The sequence below is a fragment of the Hippocampus bargibanti genome, linkage group LG01 (genome assembly GCF_051943395.1).
Source record: "Hippocampus bargibanti isolate YZ-2025 linkage group LG01, ASM5194339v1, whole genome shotgun sequence".
NCBI classification, from domain to species: domain Eukaryota; kingdom Metazoa; phylum Chordata; class Actinopteri; order Syngnathiformes; family Syngnathidae; genus Hippocampus; species Hippocampus bargibanti.
In genome coordinates, this window is record NC_142734.1 from 19,204,459 (window position 1) to 19,220,984 (window position 16,526).

The 16,526-nt window shown below is 42.4% G+C and overlaps 1 protein-coding gene across 6 annotated transcripts in view; it reads left to right on the forward strand.

Moving 5' to 3' along the window:
* zeb2b (zinc finger E-box binding homeobox 2b) overlaps window positions 1-16,526 on the forward strand; it is a 75,832-nt gene that overhangs the window by 35,541 nt on the left and 23,765 nt on the right. For 3 of the 6 annotated variants that reach the window (XM_089002186.1, XM_089002222.1, XM_089002207.1), the window contains exon 1: window positions 5,502-5,619. The exons of the other annotated variants lie outside the window; for them this stretch is intronic. In XM_089002186.1, coding sequence (XP_088858312.1) covers window positions 5,538-5,619 — 82 coding nt within the window. In that variant the 5' untranslated portion in view covers window positions 5,502-5,537. Of the gene's footprint in view, window positions 1-5,501; window positions 5,620-16,526 lie in introns of those variants that run through there. 6 annotated transcript variants of the gene reach the window in all.

Consider the following 16,526-nt stretch of genomic DNA (forward strand, 5'->3'; position numbering starts at 1 on the left):
CAAAGCCAATTTGTAGCAGTGGATAGGCATAAGGAAAAGTGATGTGGTGACAGTGGGCACCTGAAGAGAGCAAGGTGTTAAAGGCTGATTGGCTCCTGTTGGTGGTTTCTATCACACCTGACATACAAGGATGAACTGAGGATTGGATTGGATTTGCTTTATTAGTCTCGCAGTGGAGAAATTACATTTACAGCATATATATATAATGTGATGGATCAAGCTGAAGATGAGGTTTCTGTCCCTTCGAATCAGTACATTCAAAGTGAAAACGTTAGCTCTCATTGCGCTCGCTTACCTGCCGGAGGTGAAAAAGAGCACTCGTAGTCAGTCAAATTTGGCAGGGTCCATAAAGAGAAGAAATAGCGCCATGAATCCTCCAAAAGAGGCTCAGCAAGGTCAGAAACATTTGGAGTTTATGAAGAAATCTATCACATCAATGGCCTCCACCTTTCTGGTGTGATTAGTGCATTGATAAAAGCTTTGGTTAATAATGTGCAATCTTAGCTGTGAAAGAACGGATGCAGCGGGGGAAATGCGGTTGTTCATATGCTTTACTGATAATAGTATCCTGAAGACAAAGGAAATAGCATTTTAGTATGTGTAGGTGGTGGGGCACTGGAAGCATGGCCATGCTCTTAACGGCATGCTCTTTAATTACTGACTTGTTTTCCCTTTGGATTTATGCATGCGCTTCATCCTCTTCTTCAGGGTTTGGAAAAACATGCTTCCTTGCACCCGGGAAATCCGCATGTGCCAATGGAACAGCAAGCACAACCCTTTCTGTTCATGCAAACGCTTCCTTTAACTTGGCAGGTAAATTGTTCAGTAAGGCTGAGGAACTGAAGAGTGGCAAGAACAAAGTCTGAAAATGTGTTTAGCAGTGTAATCCAAACGTCAATTAGCGTGCCAAGCGTGCCTCGCCGTCACCTGAGCGCCGCTTTCAATCCGCTGATCAAAAACAGCAGGATTGACAGGAACACTGCAGGCTTAACCCTGGGGTAGCTGTGTGCATGACAGAGCAAGATAGAATGAGAGAGAGAGAGAGAGAGAGAGAGAGAGAGAGAGAGAGAGAGAGAGAGAGAGAGAGAGAGAGAGAGAGAGAGCGAAATCGAGAGAGAAAGAGAAAGAGTTTGTTTTGCCACACATCACACCGGTGCAGCTGCTCAGTTATGTGAAACGATCATCTGAGCAGTTTCTCAGACTTTGACACCAGACTGGCATGCACTAAAACAATGAGTATATATGCACAAAGGGTTAAACGTCAAATGTGAGAACTGTTCATGCAGTTTGACAATGTTGTTGTAAAATGGGATGTTCAGGTCTGACGTGATCAAACAGCACATGTTTGGGGTCGCACCCTTAAATATGCTGGCCGTCTTATTAAGGTGGACTCAAAGCGCTCCAGGTGTCCTACATCCTGTGTCATGCTCACACATTGTAGGCTCTGGGGCCCGCGCCACGGCACTGGGGCCCGCGCCACGGCATTGCTATATATATATATATATATATATATATATATATATATATATATATATATACAGTGAGAGACCGGCTTACGAACTTTTCGGTTTACGAACGTTACATATACACACGGAGCTGCCACAATGAGTGATGTGCCCGTTCTCCTAACAAGAAAATGGTGGCCACCGTGTTTGTCCTCTATTCCCCGGCCCCAGTCTTCGGTTGAAGCCACGTGATTGGTCAAGAACCCAGCAGTGGGGGGGGGGGGGGGGGCGGGGGGTTAAACATTAAAGAGACAGACAGACAGAGAGAGTGAGAAAACGCACACACATACGAAAGGGAGATGCCAGAGTTTGAAACAAAAAACCTAAGGTGTGAGTGTGAAAATAGTGAGAAAATGGATAGAAAGCAGTTCAAATATATTAGATACAGTAAAGTCTCGTTATATCGATATCGGATATATCGATAGTCCCGGTTATATCGATACTATTTCTATGCACGCACGGAGAAAATTACATGCAAACTGGGTCGGATATATCGATAGTCCCGGTTATATCGATATTTTTTCGGACTCCCTTGAATATCGATATAACGAGACTTTACTGTATTTTAATTGTTTTCGATCCATTTTCTCACTATTCTCACACTCGAAAACAGTTAAAATATTCCATATAATTTAACTGTTTTATATCCATTTTCTCACTATTCTCAGACTCTCACACTTTTGTTCAGGCTCCACAAATAACCCGTACAAGTCATCTGTACACTTGATGCAAAAAGCTATCAACACAGCTAAACAGAACACAATTGACGAGGAACAAGGTAAAATTGTCTCAGAGAAAGCACCTCAAAGGGATCATTCCTCAAGATGGTGAAAGAAGCCTATGTTCCTCATCAAGTGTTTAATGCTGAGGAAACGGGACACTCCATTCCATCACGCCATTAACGACCATCACAAAGGTAGATAAAATGACTTTATTGAATAGTACAGTTTATTTATTTAAACATATATATATATATATATATATATATATATATATATATATATATATATATATATATATATATATACACAGTAAAGTCTCGTTATATCGATATTCAAGGGAGTCCGAAAAAATATCGATATAACCGGGACTATCGATATATCCGATCCTGCGCCGCCGAACTGCATTAAACAAAAGCCGCCAAAAGAGGGCAGCCAAGCGCCATATAAGAAACGGAGCTGGCCATTAGCTCCCTTTTTTTTGGGAGATGTTCCCCCAATGTTGCCTCAAAATGGCACATATAATTCTTTAATGATTGTAAACATGTATGCTTTAATCTTCAGAACTACAGTGTATTTGAAACATATTCATAACTGGATGTGAAGAAAGCATATTATCCGAATCTGAAGCCATTGTTTGGATTCACAAGCAATGCAAGACGTCTTGGCGTGAAGTCATTTTTATTTGCATTTGAATAAAAAGTGACATCGGCTGTCCTTTAATACACAGTATGGAATGTTAATAATTTTCAAAATCATCGCGCTTCAGCAGACAAAACAAGAAACATTGTTGCAAAAAACGATTGCATTCATATACAGTACAGTGGGCATGTACATAACACAACAGGGAAACTGCAACGCTTACATCTTACTGTATTATGTATACAATTTAAAAAAGTCATCAATCTTCTTCTGCTTCCCATTTTTACCTTTTAACACAAACACTTCAATCTCGTCTGCTACACACGAGCTAGCGTCTGAAAATGAAAATGGCTCTGCTACACGGGTGCTGGGCACGTAACCAAGTCACCTGACCAAGTCGACCAATGGCGCGACTGATGGCGTGACACGTAACCAAGACACGTGACCAAGTTGACCAATGGCGCGACCGATGGCGTGTCACGTGACAAAGTCACACGGCCAAGTCGACCAATAGCGCGACCGATGGCGGCTCATGTGACCAAGTCGACCAATGGCGCGACCGATGGCGGCTCACGTAACAAGACACGTGACCAAGTTGACCAATGGCGCGACGGATATATCGATATAAACAACAAAAATGGCTGGCGGGGGATGAAAAGGAGCACCGTAATAACCGGATTATCGTCATAACCGGGTATCGTACTAAACGGTACTAATTATACATAAAAAGACTAGAAATGTGCAAGGGAACTGAAAATAGTATCGTAATAAGCGGTACTGTCGATATAACCGATATCGATATAACGAGACTTTACTGTATATATATACAGTGGGACCTTGGCTTACGAACTTAATTGGTTCCCGGAGAGACTGTGTTAGGCGAAAAGTGTGTATCCCGAAAATTAATTTCCCATAGGAAACCATTAAAATGAGAATAATCCCTTCCCAGGTCCCCATAAAATATAAATTTCCACTTTCTAATTCTCTCAACCTTAAAACTACACACACATCACCTGACATTTTACTCCAGCCGCTCGAGCCTGCCTGGACACGCTTCTTCTCCTCTTTTCCACACTCTCCATTGTTCTGGGCAGTTCTTCATTCCTCTCCTTTCCAGGGCATATCTCCACATCTCTAGTTTCTCCGCTACCTGTTCCCCGTTCTCGCTACTGATCACGATGTCATCTGCAAACATCATGATCCAAGGAGATTCTTGTCTAACATCGTCCATCCATTACCATCACCATAGCAAATAAGAAGGGGCTTAGAAGTGGTGGAGTCCTATCTCCACCTTGAAATCCTCCGTCACACCGACAGCACACCTCACAACTGTCTTACAGTCATGATACATTATCTTGCACCGCTCTGACATACATTTCTGTCACTCCAGACTTCCTCATGCAATACCACAGCTCTTCTCTGGTCGTACGCTTTTCCAGATCTACACAGACACAATGCAATTCCTTCTGACCTTCTCTGTACTTCTCTATCAGCATTCTTATAGCAAACACTGCATCTGTCGTACTCTTTTTTGGCATGACGCCATACTGCTGCTAACAAATGTTCACTTCTACTCTTAGTCTTGCTTCAACTACTCTTTCCCAGAGTTTCATTGTATGGCTCATCAACTTCATTCCTCTGTAGTTAGTACAATTCTGCACATCTCCTTTGGTCTTAAAAATGGGCACAAGTACACTTCGTCTCCATTCTTCAGCATCTGTTCACCATCTAAGCTCTTGTTGAATAACCCAGTCAGGAACACCACCGCCATCTCTCCAACACACTTCCATACCTCGATTGGTAAATCATCAGGCCCGAGTGCCTTTCCCCCCTTCATCCTCTTCAGCGCCCTCCTCACTTCATCCTTGCTAATGTTTGCTACGTCTTGGTCCACAACAGTCACGTCTTCTCTTTGTTCCTTCTCATTTTCATCATTCATCAATTCTTCAAAGTACTCTTTCCATCTTGCCATCACACAATTGCAGTGACGTGCAGTCAGGGGAGGCAGGTGAGGCTGTGCCTCACCTGTCATCATGTAAATATCAAATGAAAAAATACATTAAACAGTTATATTTATTTAGTGATTTGTACTTTAAAGTTGTTTTCCATTTACCTTCACCGTTTTTTGATTTTTTTTTCAAAATCGCTGAATTCTCACATTTACCGTTCAAATACTAAGTGGAGACGAGCGGTGAGGCAGCAGCCGGCTGAGCCTCGCCATAGATTGCGCAATGACTATACTAACTGTGCTGGCTTGCTCTCCAGTGAGACCGCATTGCTGTCCCTCTGCATATCGCGATTAAAGTGTTCAAACACTTTTAGTATATGAACTAAATTTCTACAGTTTAGCTGGTGTATATAATGTAGAGTCATTTTACATTATAAACACTGTGTACAGTGTTTATTTTATTTTATTTTTATCAAAACTGTGTGCATAGTTGAGGCACACAGTTCTCCTATCTCATGACAGGGGGCGCTGGTGATTACAGATATTCTTCTTGCGCCTCCTCGGCTGCAGAATAATAGAATTAGTGACAGTAAGCTACAGTAAACAGTTAGCAAGTTAAGTGCAACCATCCAGTCATTTTTTTCGTGTTGCTTGGCCTTATTTTCAGAATGGAGGATTACATATCGAAATTGAAAGAAATAGAGAGACTTTTAAAACTGAAGAATGATAAGGAGGGCTTCTACAAAGAAGGTATTGATGCCATTCTTCAGAAGGAGCTGTGCATGGACTTCATTTATAAGTAAAGGTAACTAGATAACATTTTTTTAATTCTTTTTTTCAATGTTACAGTTTATATAAGGAATGCTGACTGTTGCCAATCAAATGGTGAATACGCTACTCTGTAGAGTTCATATGTTTGTAAATCTGACTGTGATGACGTCAGTGCCTCACCACCGATGGACCTCATCACACGGCACTGCACAATTGGCACCTGTTAATACATTGCCATCTCTATCCTTAATCACCCGAACCTGCTGCATGTCCTTACCATCTTTGTCTCTCTGTCTCGCCAGCCTGTAAAGATCAGTCTCGCCTTCTTTGCTGTCCAGCCTAGCATACAAGTCATTATAGGCCTCTTGTTTAGCCTTTGCCATCGTTACTTTAACCGTGCGCTGCATCTCCTTGTACTGCTGTCTACTCTCGTCCGTCCTCTCAGTGTCCCACTTCTTCTTTGCTAACCTCTTTCTCTCCTGCACCTCCCCATTCCACCACCAAGTCGATACAACAAGTACTTTCCGATCTGTGTCTCTGATTATGTTCGCTGTAGTTTGCCAGTCATCTGGAAGGACCTCTTCCCCACCCAGTGCTTGTCTTACCTCCTTTCTAAATGTCATGCAACACTCTTCCTTTTTTAACTTCCACCGTTTTGTCCTCATTTCAGCCTTTGGTTTCTTCATCTTCCTCACTGCCACGGTCATCCTACACACCACCAACCACTACTTTGCAGTCACTGATTTCCTTTAGATGGCACCATTGACACAAAATGTAGTCTACCTGTGTACTTCTGCCTCCACTCTTATTGGTCACCCTTTGTTTCTGTCTTTTCTGAAAGTATTCACAATAGCCATTTCCATTCTATTAGCAAAGTCAACCACCATATGTCCTTTCGTGTTCCTCATCCGGAGTCCAAACCTGCCCATCACCTCCTCATCATCTTTGTTTCCTGCGCCAACATGTCCATTGAAGTCTCCACCAATTACAACCCCGTCACTTCTCGGGATGGTCTGTATGACTTCATCAAAGTCCATCCAAAATTTCTCCTCCTCCGCCAGCTCACATCCTACTTGTGGGGCATACCCACAAACAACATTGAACATCACGCCTTCAATTTCTAGCTTCTGACTCATCATTCTATCTGATACTCTTTTTACTTCTGAGACATTCCTAACAAACTCCTCTTTTAAGATAACCTCAACACCATTTATCTTTCTGTCTTCACCATGATAGAACAACTTAAACCCTGACCCTAAGCTTCTCGCCTTGCTCCCTTTCCACCTGGTCTTCTGGACACACAGTGTGTCTCCCTTCCTTCTCTGCATCATGTCAACCAGCTCTCTACCTTTACCTGTCATTGTTCCTACATTCAAAGTTCCTACTCTTAGCTCTATACTCTTGGCGTTCCATTTCTCTCTTTTCCTCCGGGCACACCTCCCTCCTCTTCTTCTTCGACCAACAGTAGTCAATTTTCCGCTGGCACCCTGAAGGTCAACAGTACCAATGGTGGCCGTTGTTAACCCGGGCTTCGACCGATCCGGTATTTGGTTGTTGGAGAGGGCCCAGACCACCAAATGAGTGTGTGTGTGTGTGTGTGCGTGTGTGTGTGAGTGTGTGTGTATGTGTGTGTCTGTGTGAGTGTGTGTGAGTGTGTGTGTGTGTGAGTAACAGATGTGATTTTACACTCTCATTAGCATGTGAATGAGGCCCTGGGCCGCCAGTTTGGCTCAGTCAATCTAGAGAGGAAACAGAAGATCCCGCTACCCTCATGTGGCCCCTTACCTGGAACCTTGGTCACCCCCACCCCCAACCCCGCCAATTGGTTGATTCAGTCTGATTACTTTCGTCCATCTGAGATCCCTGCTTGACTTCCTGTTGTCAACAGCACACACACCCCACACATGCACACAATTAACTGATGAACCTGATAACTTGTATAATTATAATTATCCCGAGCAGTCTTCACTGCTCCATCTTTTTTCACATCACTGTCATCTACAAATGTTCAGTTTCATCTACAAATGTTCAGTCTCACTCACCTCTACCCAACAGGTTGTCTGTACATAGACTGTTTTTCACACTCAGGTTGTATTTATGCAGAGATAAGTGGTGGCCTTGTCACGTCAGAGAGGAATGCAGCCTTGGTCAGATCAAACCAGATCAACAGTTTTAGTGTCTGAGGGGGAAAAAGGTGACATTAGATGTGTGAGAAAAGTATTTTTGTGTCTTATTTGGTGTGCTACGAGTGAAGGAACAACACATCAAATGCTGCTGTATGCCAGTAATTACTGTCCATGTTCTGCTCATGGGAGAGAAAAGTACAGTAATCTGTCCTGGCAGTGCAAAATGTTACAACAGCTTTATAATTAATTTTAGAGTGAACCTAATATATTTAGAATATCAAATCACTGAAACACTGTGGAGAAATTTATGAAAGCTTCTAATGAGTCTTAACAAAAAGAAAAAAATAATAATTTCACGATGATTTCTTCGGTTTGCATTTGCATATACTGTACTTGCATGTTATCTATTGCTGTGTTTCTATACAGAGAAGGCATTAGAACCAGGAGATTTGGATTGGATTGGATTGGATTTGCCTTTATTAGTCTCGCAGTGGAGAAATTTACATTTCACAGCAGCAAAGTTATGAAAGAAACTCATATTCATGAAGATTTCATGAATGCTTGATAAAAAATAAACAAACAAATTTAAAAAAATCATAGAGCAAACAACCCATACACATAAAAATCTCTTGATCACAAAATTTTGGTCAGAAACAATCTAATGAAATCGTGGAACAGATATGTATAGTAGTAAATGAAAAAAAAGCATGGCATGTTTCACACCATTCAAAACTATAACCAAAAGCATACTCAAATTGTTACGTATATATATATATATATATATATATACAGTAAAGTCTCGTTATATCGATATTCAAGGGAGTCCGAAAAAATATCGATATAACCGGGACTATCGATATATCCGACCCTGTTTGCATGTAATTTTCTCCGTGCGTGCATAGAAATAGTATCGATATAACCGGGACTATCGATATATCCGATCCGATATAACGAGACTTTACTGTATATATATATATATATACAGTAAAGTCTCGTTATATCGATATCATTTATATTGATAATACTGCTTATTACGACACTTTGGTCGTAATAAGCTGCTTAATACCTCATCCCGCTTCAACCATTATTGAACATTTTTATTTTTTGAAAACATTTTATTTGAATTTGCAAGCACTGAGAAATGTATTTTATCGTATGTAAAGTCTTCGTTGAGGTTGGATTTTACTTTATCAAAGGAAAGCTTTGGTATGGACAAGTTCAAATATCCCTTGCCATGGATTCATAGAAAGACTTCTCAAAAAAAGATCTCACACGGACGGTGAGTCTTCTTTTTATGTCTTTGGTTGGAAGTTCCTTGAAATGGTTCTCTTTTGTCATTTGTCATCATCCCGAGTGACCACAGAAAGTGACACACACATACATACCCAAACTCACGCTCACACGTGCACGCTGGCGCGTCATAGCAATCTGCGCACAGATAAGCATGATTCATAAACACACAGTTGAAGCAGATGTGTTATCAGGGTGGCTCAAAGTGTTGCAAGGCTAAACCAGCTCTCCTGGGGTGCACGCACCCTCACACACACACACACACACACACACACACACACACACACACACACACACACACACACACACACACACACACACACACACAGGTTTAATACTGAACATGACAAGGTGATGACCATCAATTTGGCAACCCCTCGACCTGATCTGCAACCACGTCAGCAGATTCCGCCACCCCACCATTTTATAAGTGTTGTCAATTTAGAATTCTACCCTTCGTGGCGCCATGTCAGGCCTCTGTTGCATGTGTCTTTGCACATCTACTGTATGGAGGAAGACGCATTCCCACTGTCAATCAATTGCTTGCACTTTCGAACTTCTGCAATTTTTTTTGCAGCAAACACAATGACGTCCTTATGCATTTCTTTTTCCGTGACAGCAATGCATGTGTTGTACTGATTATGAGTAAATGAGTATTACGGGGCTTTTATTGTGGCAACAAAAATGACACTCGCGTCCTGTCATCTGAATCTGGTAGTTGTTTTCTTGCCGTGTGTAAATTTGCTTAGTTACAGTAATTATGGGCCATTAAGGTGGCTAGGCGAAGGTATACGGGGTCTGTTTTTTCTTGGCCCCCCTGACGAACATCTGCTGAGAGATTTGCATATTAATTAACCCACATTAACTCTAATTATTCTGGGAAATTATCAAATAAATTAAATTTTCTAATTTGAAACCCCTCGTGTTGTTGCTCGATGCATGTAATAGTACAGTCAGGAGGTGAAGTGGATCTTACCTGAAAAGGGAGAAAAGGGGTTTGACAGGTTCACGACCCCCCGCCCCCACCGCCACCACTCCAAAGCCTTCCCTTTTTCCTCCTCCTCTCTGCAGTCCTCGGGGTCCTGAGGGCAGCCAAGGAAGCTTTTGTGCCTCCGTCTTTTTATTCTTTTTCTTGTGTGACCAACACAACGAGGAGGTGGGGCTGGAAATGGGTTGGGGGGGACATTTGTTTGAGACTGGAACATCCATGAAGTGAGGGAGGAGGTAAGGGGTTCATGTGTGCTGTTGTGATGGGGGCGGGGAGGGGCGTGTCAGTAGGCGTGCAGTGTTGTTCAGGTGTGGGCGGTGGTTGATCTGGAGGTGGTGGGGGTTCAAAATGAAAGGGGGTTGTTTTCGGTTTGGAAGGCGGGTCACAGATGGTTGGTTGAAGCAAAGGTGGTACCACTGAGCTCTTTAGTAAACCTTGGTGCTTATTTGGCCCCTCCCACTCCTTACACCACCCAGAGCACGCATGCACACACAGACACGTAGACACACAAACACACATTATTATACTATATATATATACAGTAAAGTCTCGTTATATCGATATTCAAGGGAGTCCGAAAAAATATCGATATAACCGGGACTATCGATATATCCGATATCGATATAACAAGACTTTACTATATATATATATATATATATATATATATATATATATATATATATATATATATACAGTAAAGTCTCGTTATATCGATATTCAAGGGAGTCCGAAAAAATATCGATATAACCGGGACTATCGATATATCCGACCCTGTTTGCATGTAATTTTCTCCGTGCGTGCATAGAAATAGTATCGATATAACCGGGACTATCGATATATCCGATATCGATATAACGAGACTTTACTGTATATATACAGTAAAGTCTCGTCATATCGATATTCAAGGGAGTCCGAAAAAATATTGATATAACCGGGACTATCGATATATCCGACCCTGTTTGCATGTAATTTTCTCCGTGCGTGCATAGAAATAGTATCGATATAACCGGGACTATCGATATATCCGATATCGATATAACGAGACTTTACTGTATATATATATATATATATATATATATATATATATATATATATATATATATATATATATATATATATATATATATATATATATATATATATATATATATATATATATATATACAGTAAAGTCTCGTTTTATATATATATATATATATATACTCCCTGTGTGGAGTTTGCATGTTCTCCCCGGACACGCGTGGATTTTCTCTGGGTCCTCCGGTTTCCTCCCACACTCCAAGAACATGCATGGCAGGCAGATTGACCACTCCAAATTGTCCCTAGGTGTGAGTGTGACTGTGACTGTTGTATGTCTTTGTGTGCCCTGCGATTGGCTGGCAACCAATTCAGGGTGTCCCCCGCCTCGTGCCCGAAGACAGCTGAGATAGGCTCCAGCAACGCCCGCGACCCTAATGAGTACAGAAAATGAGATGATATATATATATAGTAATATATAGTAAAGTCTCGTTATATCGATATGCTCGGAAGTTAGAAAAAATGGCGATATAACCATACTGTCGATATATCCGTCCTGCGCCGAACTGCATTAACAAAAGCCGCCAAAAGAGGGCATCCAAGCACCATATAAGAAACGGTGTTGGCCATGAGGTCGCCATTTTGTGCCACTTTTTTTTCCGGTGAGAGATGTTCCCCCAATGTATAATTCTTTAATCGATTGCAAACATGTATGCTTTCCTCTTCATAACGACAGTGTATTTGAATCATATTCATAACGGGATGTGTAACAAGAAAGCATATTATCCGAATTTGAAGCCATTGTTTGAATTCACAACCAATGCAAGACGTCTTGGCGTGAAGTCATTTTTATTGGTGTTTTGCATTTGAATAAAAAGTGACATCGGTTGTCCTTTAATACACAGTATGGAATGTATGGTAATTTTCAAAATCATCACGCTTCAGCAGACAAAACAAGTAACATTGTTGCAAAAAACGATTGCATTCATATACAGTACAGTGGGCATGTACATAATACAACAGGGAAACTGCAACGCTTACATCTTACTGTATTATGTATTCAATTTAAAAAAGTCATAAATCTTCTGCTTCCCATTTTTACCTTTTAACACAAACACTTCAATCTTGTCTGCTAGACACGAGCTAGCGTCTGAAAATGAAAATGGCTCTGCTACATGGGAGCTGGTTACGTAACAAACTCACGTTGACCAGGTCACGTGACCAAGTCGACCAATGGGGCGACCGATGGCGTGTATCGATATAAACATAGCAAAATGGCCAGCGGGAGATGAAAAAGAGCACCGTAGTAACCGGATTATCGTAAAAACCACGAATCGTACTAAACGGAACTAATTATACATAAAAAGACTAGAAATGTGCACGCGAAATAAAAATAGTGTCGTAATAAGCAATATTATCAATACAAATGATATCGATATAACGAGACTTTACTGTATATATATATATATATATATATATATATATATATATATATATATATATATATATATATATATATATATATATATCGAGAAATACCAAGGGCTCAGAGAGGAGCTGGAGAGAGCCTGGAAGGTAAAGGTGACAGTCGTGCCTGTGGTGGTCGGAGCACTTGGGGCAGTGACCCCCAAACTCGACGAGTGGTTGCAACAGATCCCGGGAACAACATCGGATATCTCGGTCCAGAAAAGCGCAGTGCTGGGAACAGCACGGATACTGCGCAGAACCCTCAAGCTTCCTGACCTCTGGTAGAGGACCCGAGCTGAAATGGGGACAGACACCACCCATGGTGGGTGAGACGAGGATTTTTATATATATATATATATATATATATATGAAACCGCCGTCCAAACACCGGCCTGCCTGTTTCTTGGCACATTAATGGAACTTGAATGGAATTTGTCACTGGTGCCTTTCTTTCAGACCCGTTTTACCATTTAGATTTATTTTATGTAAATATTGTTTTTAGCTATTGGATGGGTTTAGACACATCATGAAGATATGCCGAAACACACACACACACACACACACACACACACACACACACACACACACACACACACACACACACACACACACACACACACACACACTCATACACACACACACACACACACACACACACACACACACACACACACACACACACACACACACACACACACACGCACGCGCGCACACACACACACACACACACACACACACACACACACACACACACACACACACACACACACACACACACACACACACACCACGCACACATACACACACTCCCAGGTTGCATTTACACTCCACTGAGTTTTCACCATTCATTGCACGCCATCGCCCAACCTCTTCGTTACTCCCTTTTACTCTCACTGTCTCTTTTCAGGGTCTTTGTTTGCCCACGACCTCCCTCCTTTCACCGGCTTGGTCCACTTTTGGCCCCCGCGCTCTGTTGTGCCCTGATTCCCAGACCAGATAACACCATACACTCAAACGCTCACTGTTGTCTGTGACTTCAAAATTCCTTTTTCTCGAAATTGAAATCTGAGAAAGTTTGGCATCTTGTTTCTTTATCTGGTATTTTACTCCCCTCAGGTTACAGTGTACTGCTTTTAAAATAATTTATTTCTTTATTTATTTGACTGTATTTGATTCATTGCACAGCCGAGTGAGAAGTAGCCGAGGAACTGTGGCAGACAAAAGGTCATAGCAAAAATCGTAGCCACGAGGCAGCAACCTCGCCTCCACCTTGGTGCCCTCCCCCACACACTAGGACTGACTAATGCCACGCTACACCCGCCCCCCCACATCTCGCTCTTAGCTATCCAGGTGATCCGCTTGGCTCACATTCATGAGACAGCCAGCGAGCGCTAGCAGTTACAGTCCAATAGGGAGAATGTCCGGGCTCATTATCGGCGTAGGAGGCCAAGTGTGTCACCCGAAGCTAAGCCTCGACACTCGGCTAAAGAGTCAGCCGGGGTTAGCATTACAGCGTGGGTGTTAGTCATTCCACCTCGCGGCCATCACCTCTTACCATCGCCCCATGAGAAGGAAGAGCTCTCTCTCTCTCTCTCTCTCTCCGGCTGGCTCCAGAGCAGGAAATGCAGTCTCCTTGCAGCACTTTACGGCACCTTGGGAAGCTTAAATGAATGTGATTATCATTGTTAGTGTAGCAGGGTGCAGGTGCAGCACCTCTGTACTCAGACGCCTGAGAGGAAAGTGCTCACCTGGCGATGAGGCTTGATGAACTTTGGCTTTCAAATAAGTTGCACTCTAACTGTTTGTTGCTTTCTAACTCTTCTTGGTCGCTAAAGTGTTGATAGCTGCCGATTCCGGCCAGTGGCAGATCTTTGAACGTAGCTAGCTGGTGGCATACCACTGTCATGGAGTGTGCGCACAGTCATTCCAGTCTGATGCTGCCTTTTGATTAGTGTTGCTTTGTGTTCCCATTCAAACCTATAGCCCTTTTGTTCAATAGGAGGTCCACTTGTATTTGATGCCTACTTTTTCTCTCTTAACCTACCTTTATAAAAAAATGAAAACAACGGGGAAAACTGTCACTTTCACTGCTCTAATCAATAGAGCAGCACCACTCCACTTACAAAAGAGCCACTAATGGGAGGCTTGTTAAAGCCCCGTGTCAGATATACCAACTTCAAAGCCAACAGTTTCACGCCAATCGTATGAGAAGGAAAATGATTCAGGTAACACTTTATGCAGGCCAAATGGTTTTTTAACACTAAGGTAAGATGAGCGAGCATAGAAGTAAACATCATTGTCTTTTTTGCTCGCCTGCGCCACAAAGGGATGATGAAGAGGTTGACAAAATGACGGCCTGCGAAACGTTGGTAGGTTAGAATTACTTTGTTTAACAGCACAATGGCAGTGAATGAGCGCTCGTCAGCAGTGGCACCTTAACAAAGGCGTCTTTCTGCACGTTAGTGGCGCATGTCGTGCCTTGACAAGCTCCTGTGACGCCAATAGACAGCTGACGCTCGGGGAAGATGGCATTGGCTGTAGTTTCACAAGACAGTTGGCCGCCCCCATGCGGGAGCAGACACAAAGTGGTGACAAAAATAAGTGAAAGCACCACTTTTCTTCTCGTCCGTGAAAGATTGTTGTGTGGAAGGTGGGTGGTGCTGCACCTTCCTCACGTGGGAGTAGAAAGTCAGTGTGCAACAAAGAGATGCTCCCTCATTGCTTTTTTTGCCACACACAATAGCCCCTTCACAACCTTTTTAACCCATCCACTGCTCTGAAATAATGTCATTCACTGGCTGTCATTGAATCTGTATTTATAGAAGGGGTCCAGAGTGGCAAGCCGATCGAGCCTTTTTTCCGAACCAACAAACTCTCCCGGGAATGTTGCCTAGGGAATTTCATTTTGAACTGTTGCATTCCTCAAATGTAATAGCGGTGTTTTGGAACAGTGTGCATGGTTAGAGGCTCACTATCAACTATTCCAAGGTAGATTTGGACCACCCAGGAGAACCCTGACCAGGCCAGTCTCCTCCCCCCGGCACAATTTCCCCCGTAATTCGCCCCATCTCCCTCCCGAGCAGGTCAGCATTGCCCTTTTTGTCATCACAAGCAGCATTACTAAGTCTGAACTTGCCTAAACCCTAGTGATCACACCTCTTGAAAGGGTTTTCTTTCCTTCACCGATTGGTATTTGAAGCGGGTCACGGCAATCCCAGACGCCTGCACCCCGACCCCGCCTCAAATCCCTGTTTTCATTTTAATTTGCACCTGTTGTGCAGTTGTTCGATACAGGCAAGTGTGGACCAGCCAGTCATACATGCCTGGAGGGGGCTGTGGGAGGTTTAGCCTTTCATATGTAGAACGTGAACACAAGTGTCATGCATGGGCTTCACCGTGGGAAGAGGTGGCTTTATTAAAGCCCTCAAAATGTGAGAAGTCCAACACAACATGGTGCCTCTGCGTGACTGAATCAGACCACTGAAAAATTTCCCCAGTTGTCCACCTTCACCACAACCTGTCGTTGGTGGTGACTTGAATGTCGTTATTGAGTGAGGTCACGGCTCTTTCAGAAGCGTCAACTATACTGGGAGGATAGTTGGGTTCTTCGGGTTGAGGACAACAATGGGAAATTGAAATAGCTTTAAATAGAACACAGTATTAATACACGGACATTTCTTCAAAATATCGAATGAAATTCCAACAATTTACGTGTCTTTCAACATCTTTTAAGTTGTGATATGAAATAATGAAGCGGGCTTGGATAAAAATGAAGTCACCCTAACTCGAGGCCTTAAATTTAGCTACCGAGGAAATCAATCGGATTGAAAAAAATCGCATGCAAAATTGACAATATAGTACAAATTCCGCTAACTTTATTTTTTTTTTCAGGTGAGTTTTCATTTTGAGTAGCAGTCCTGTTTTCATCAGTTCCAATTTGTCTCCATTTTTGTCTATATCATTCACCATAGAGTTTTGTCCCTTTCTTTTGCATATCAATCGCAACAATTTGTGTGTGTGTGTGTGTGTGTGTGTGTGTGTGTGTGTGTGTGT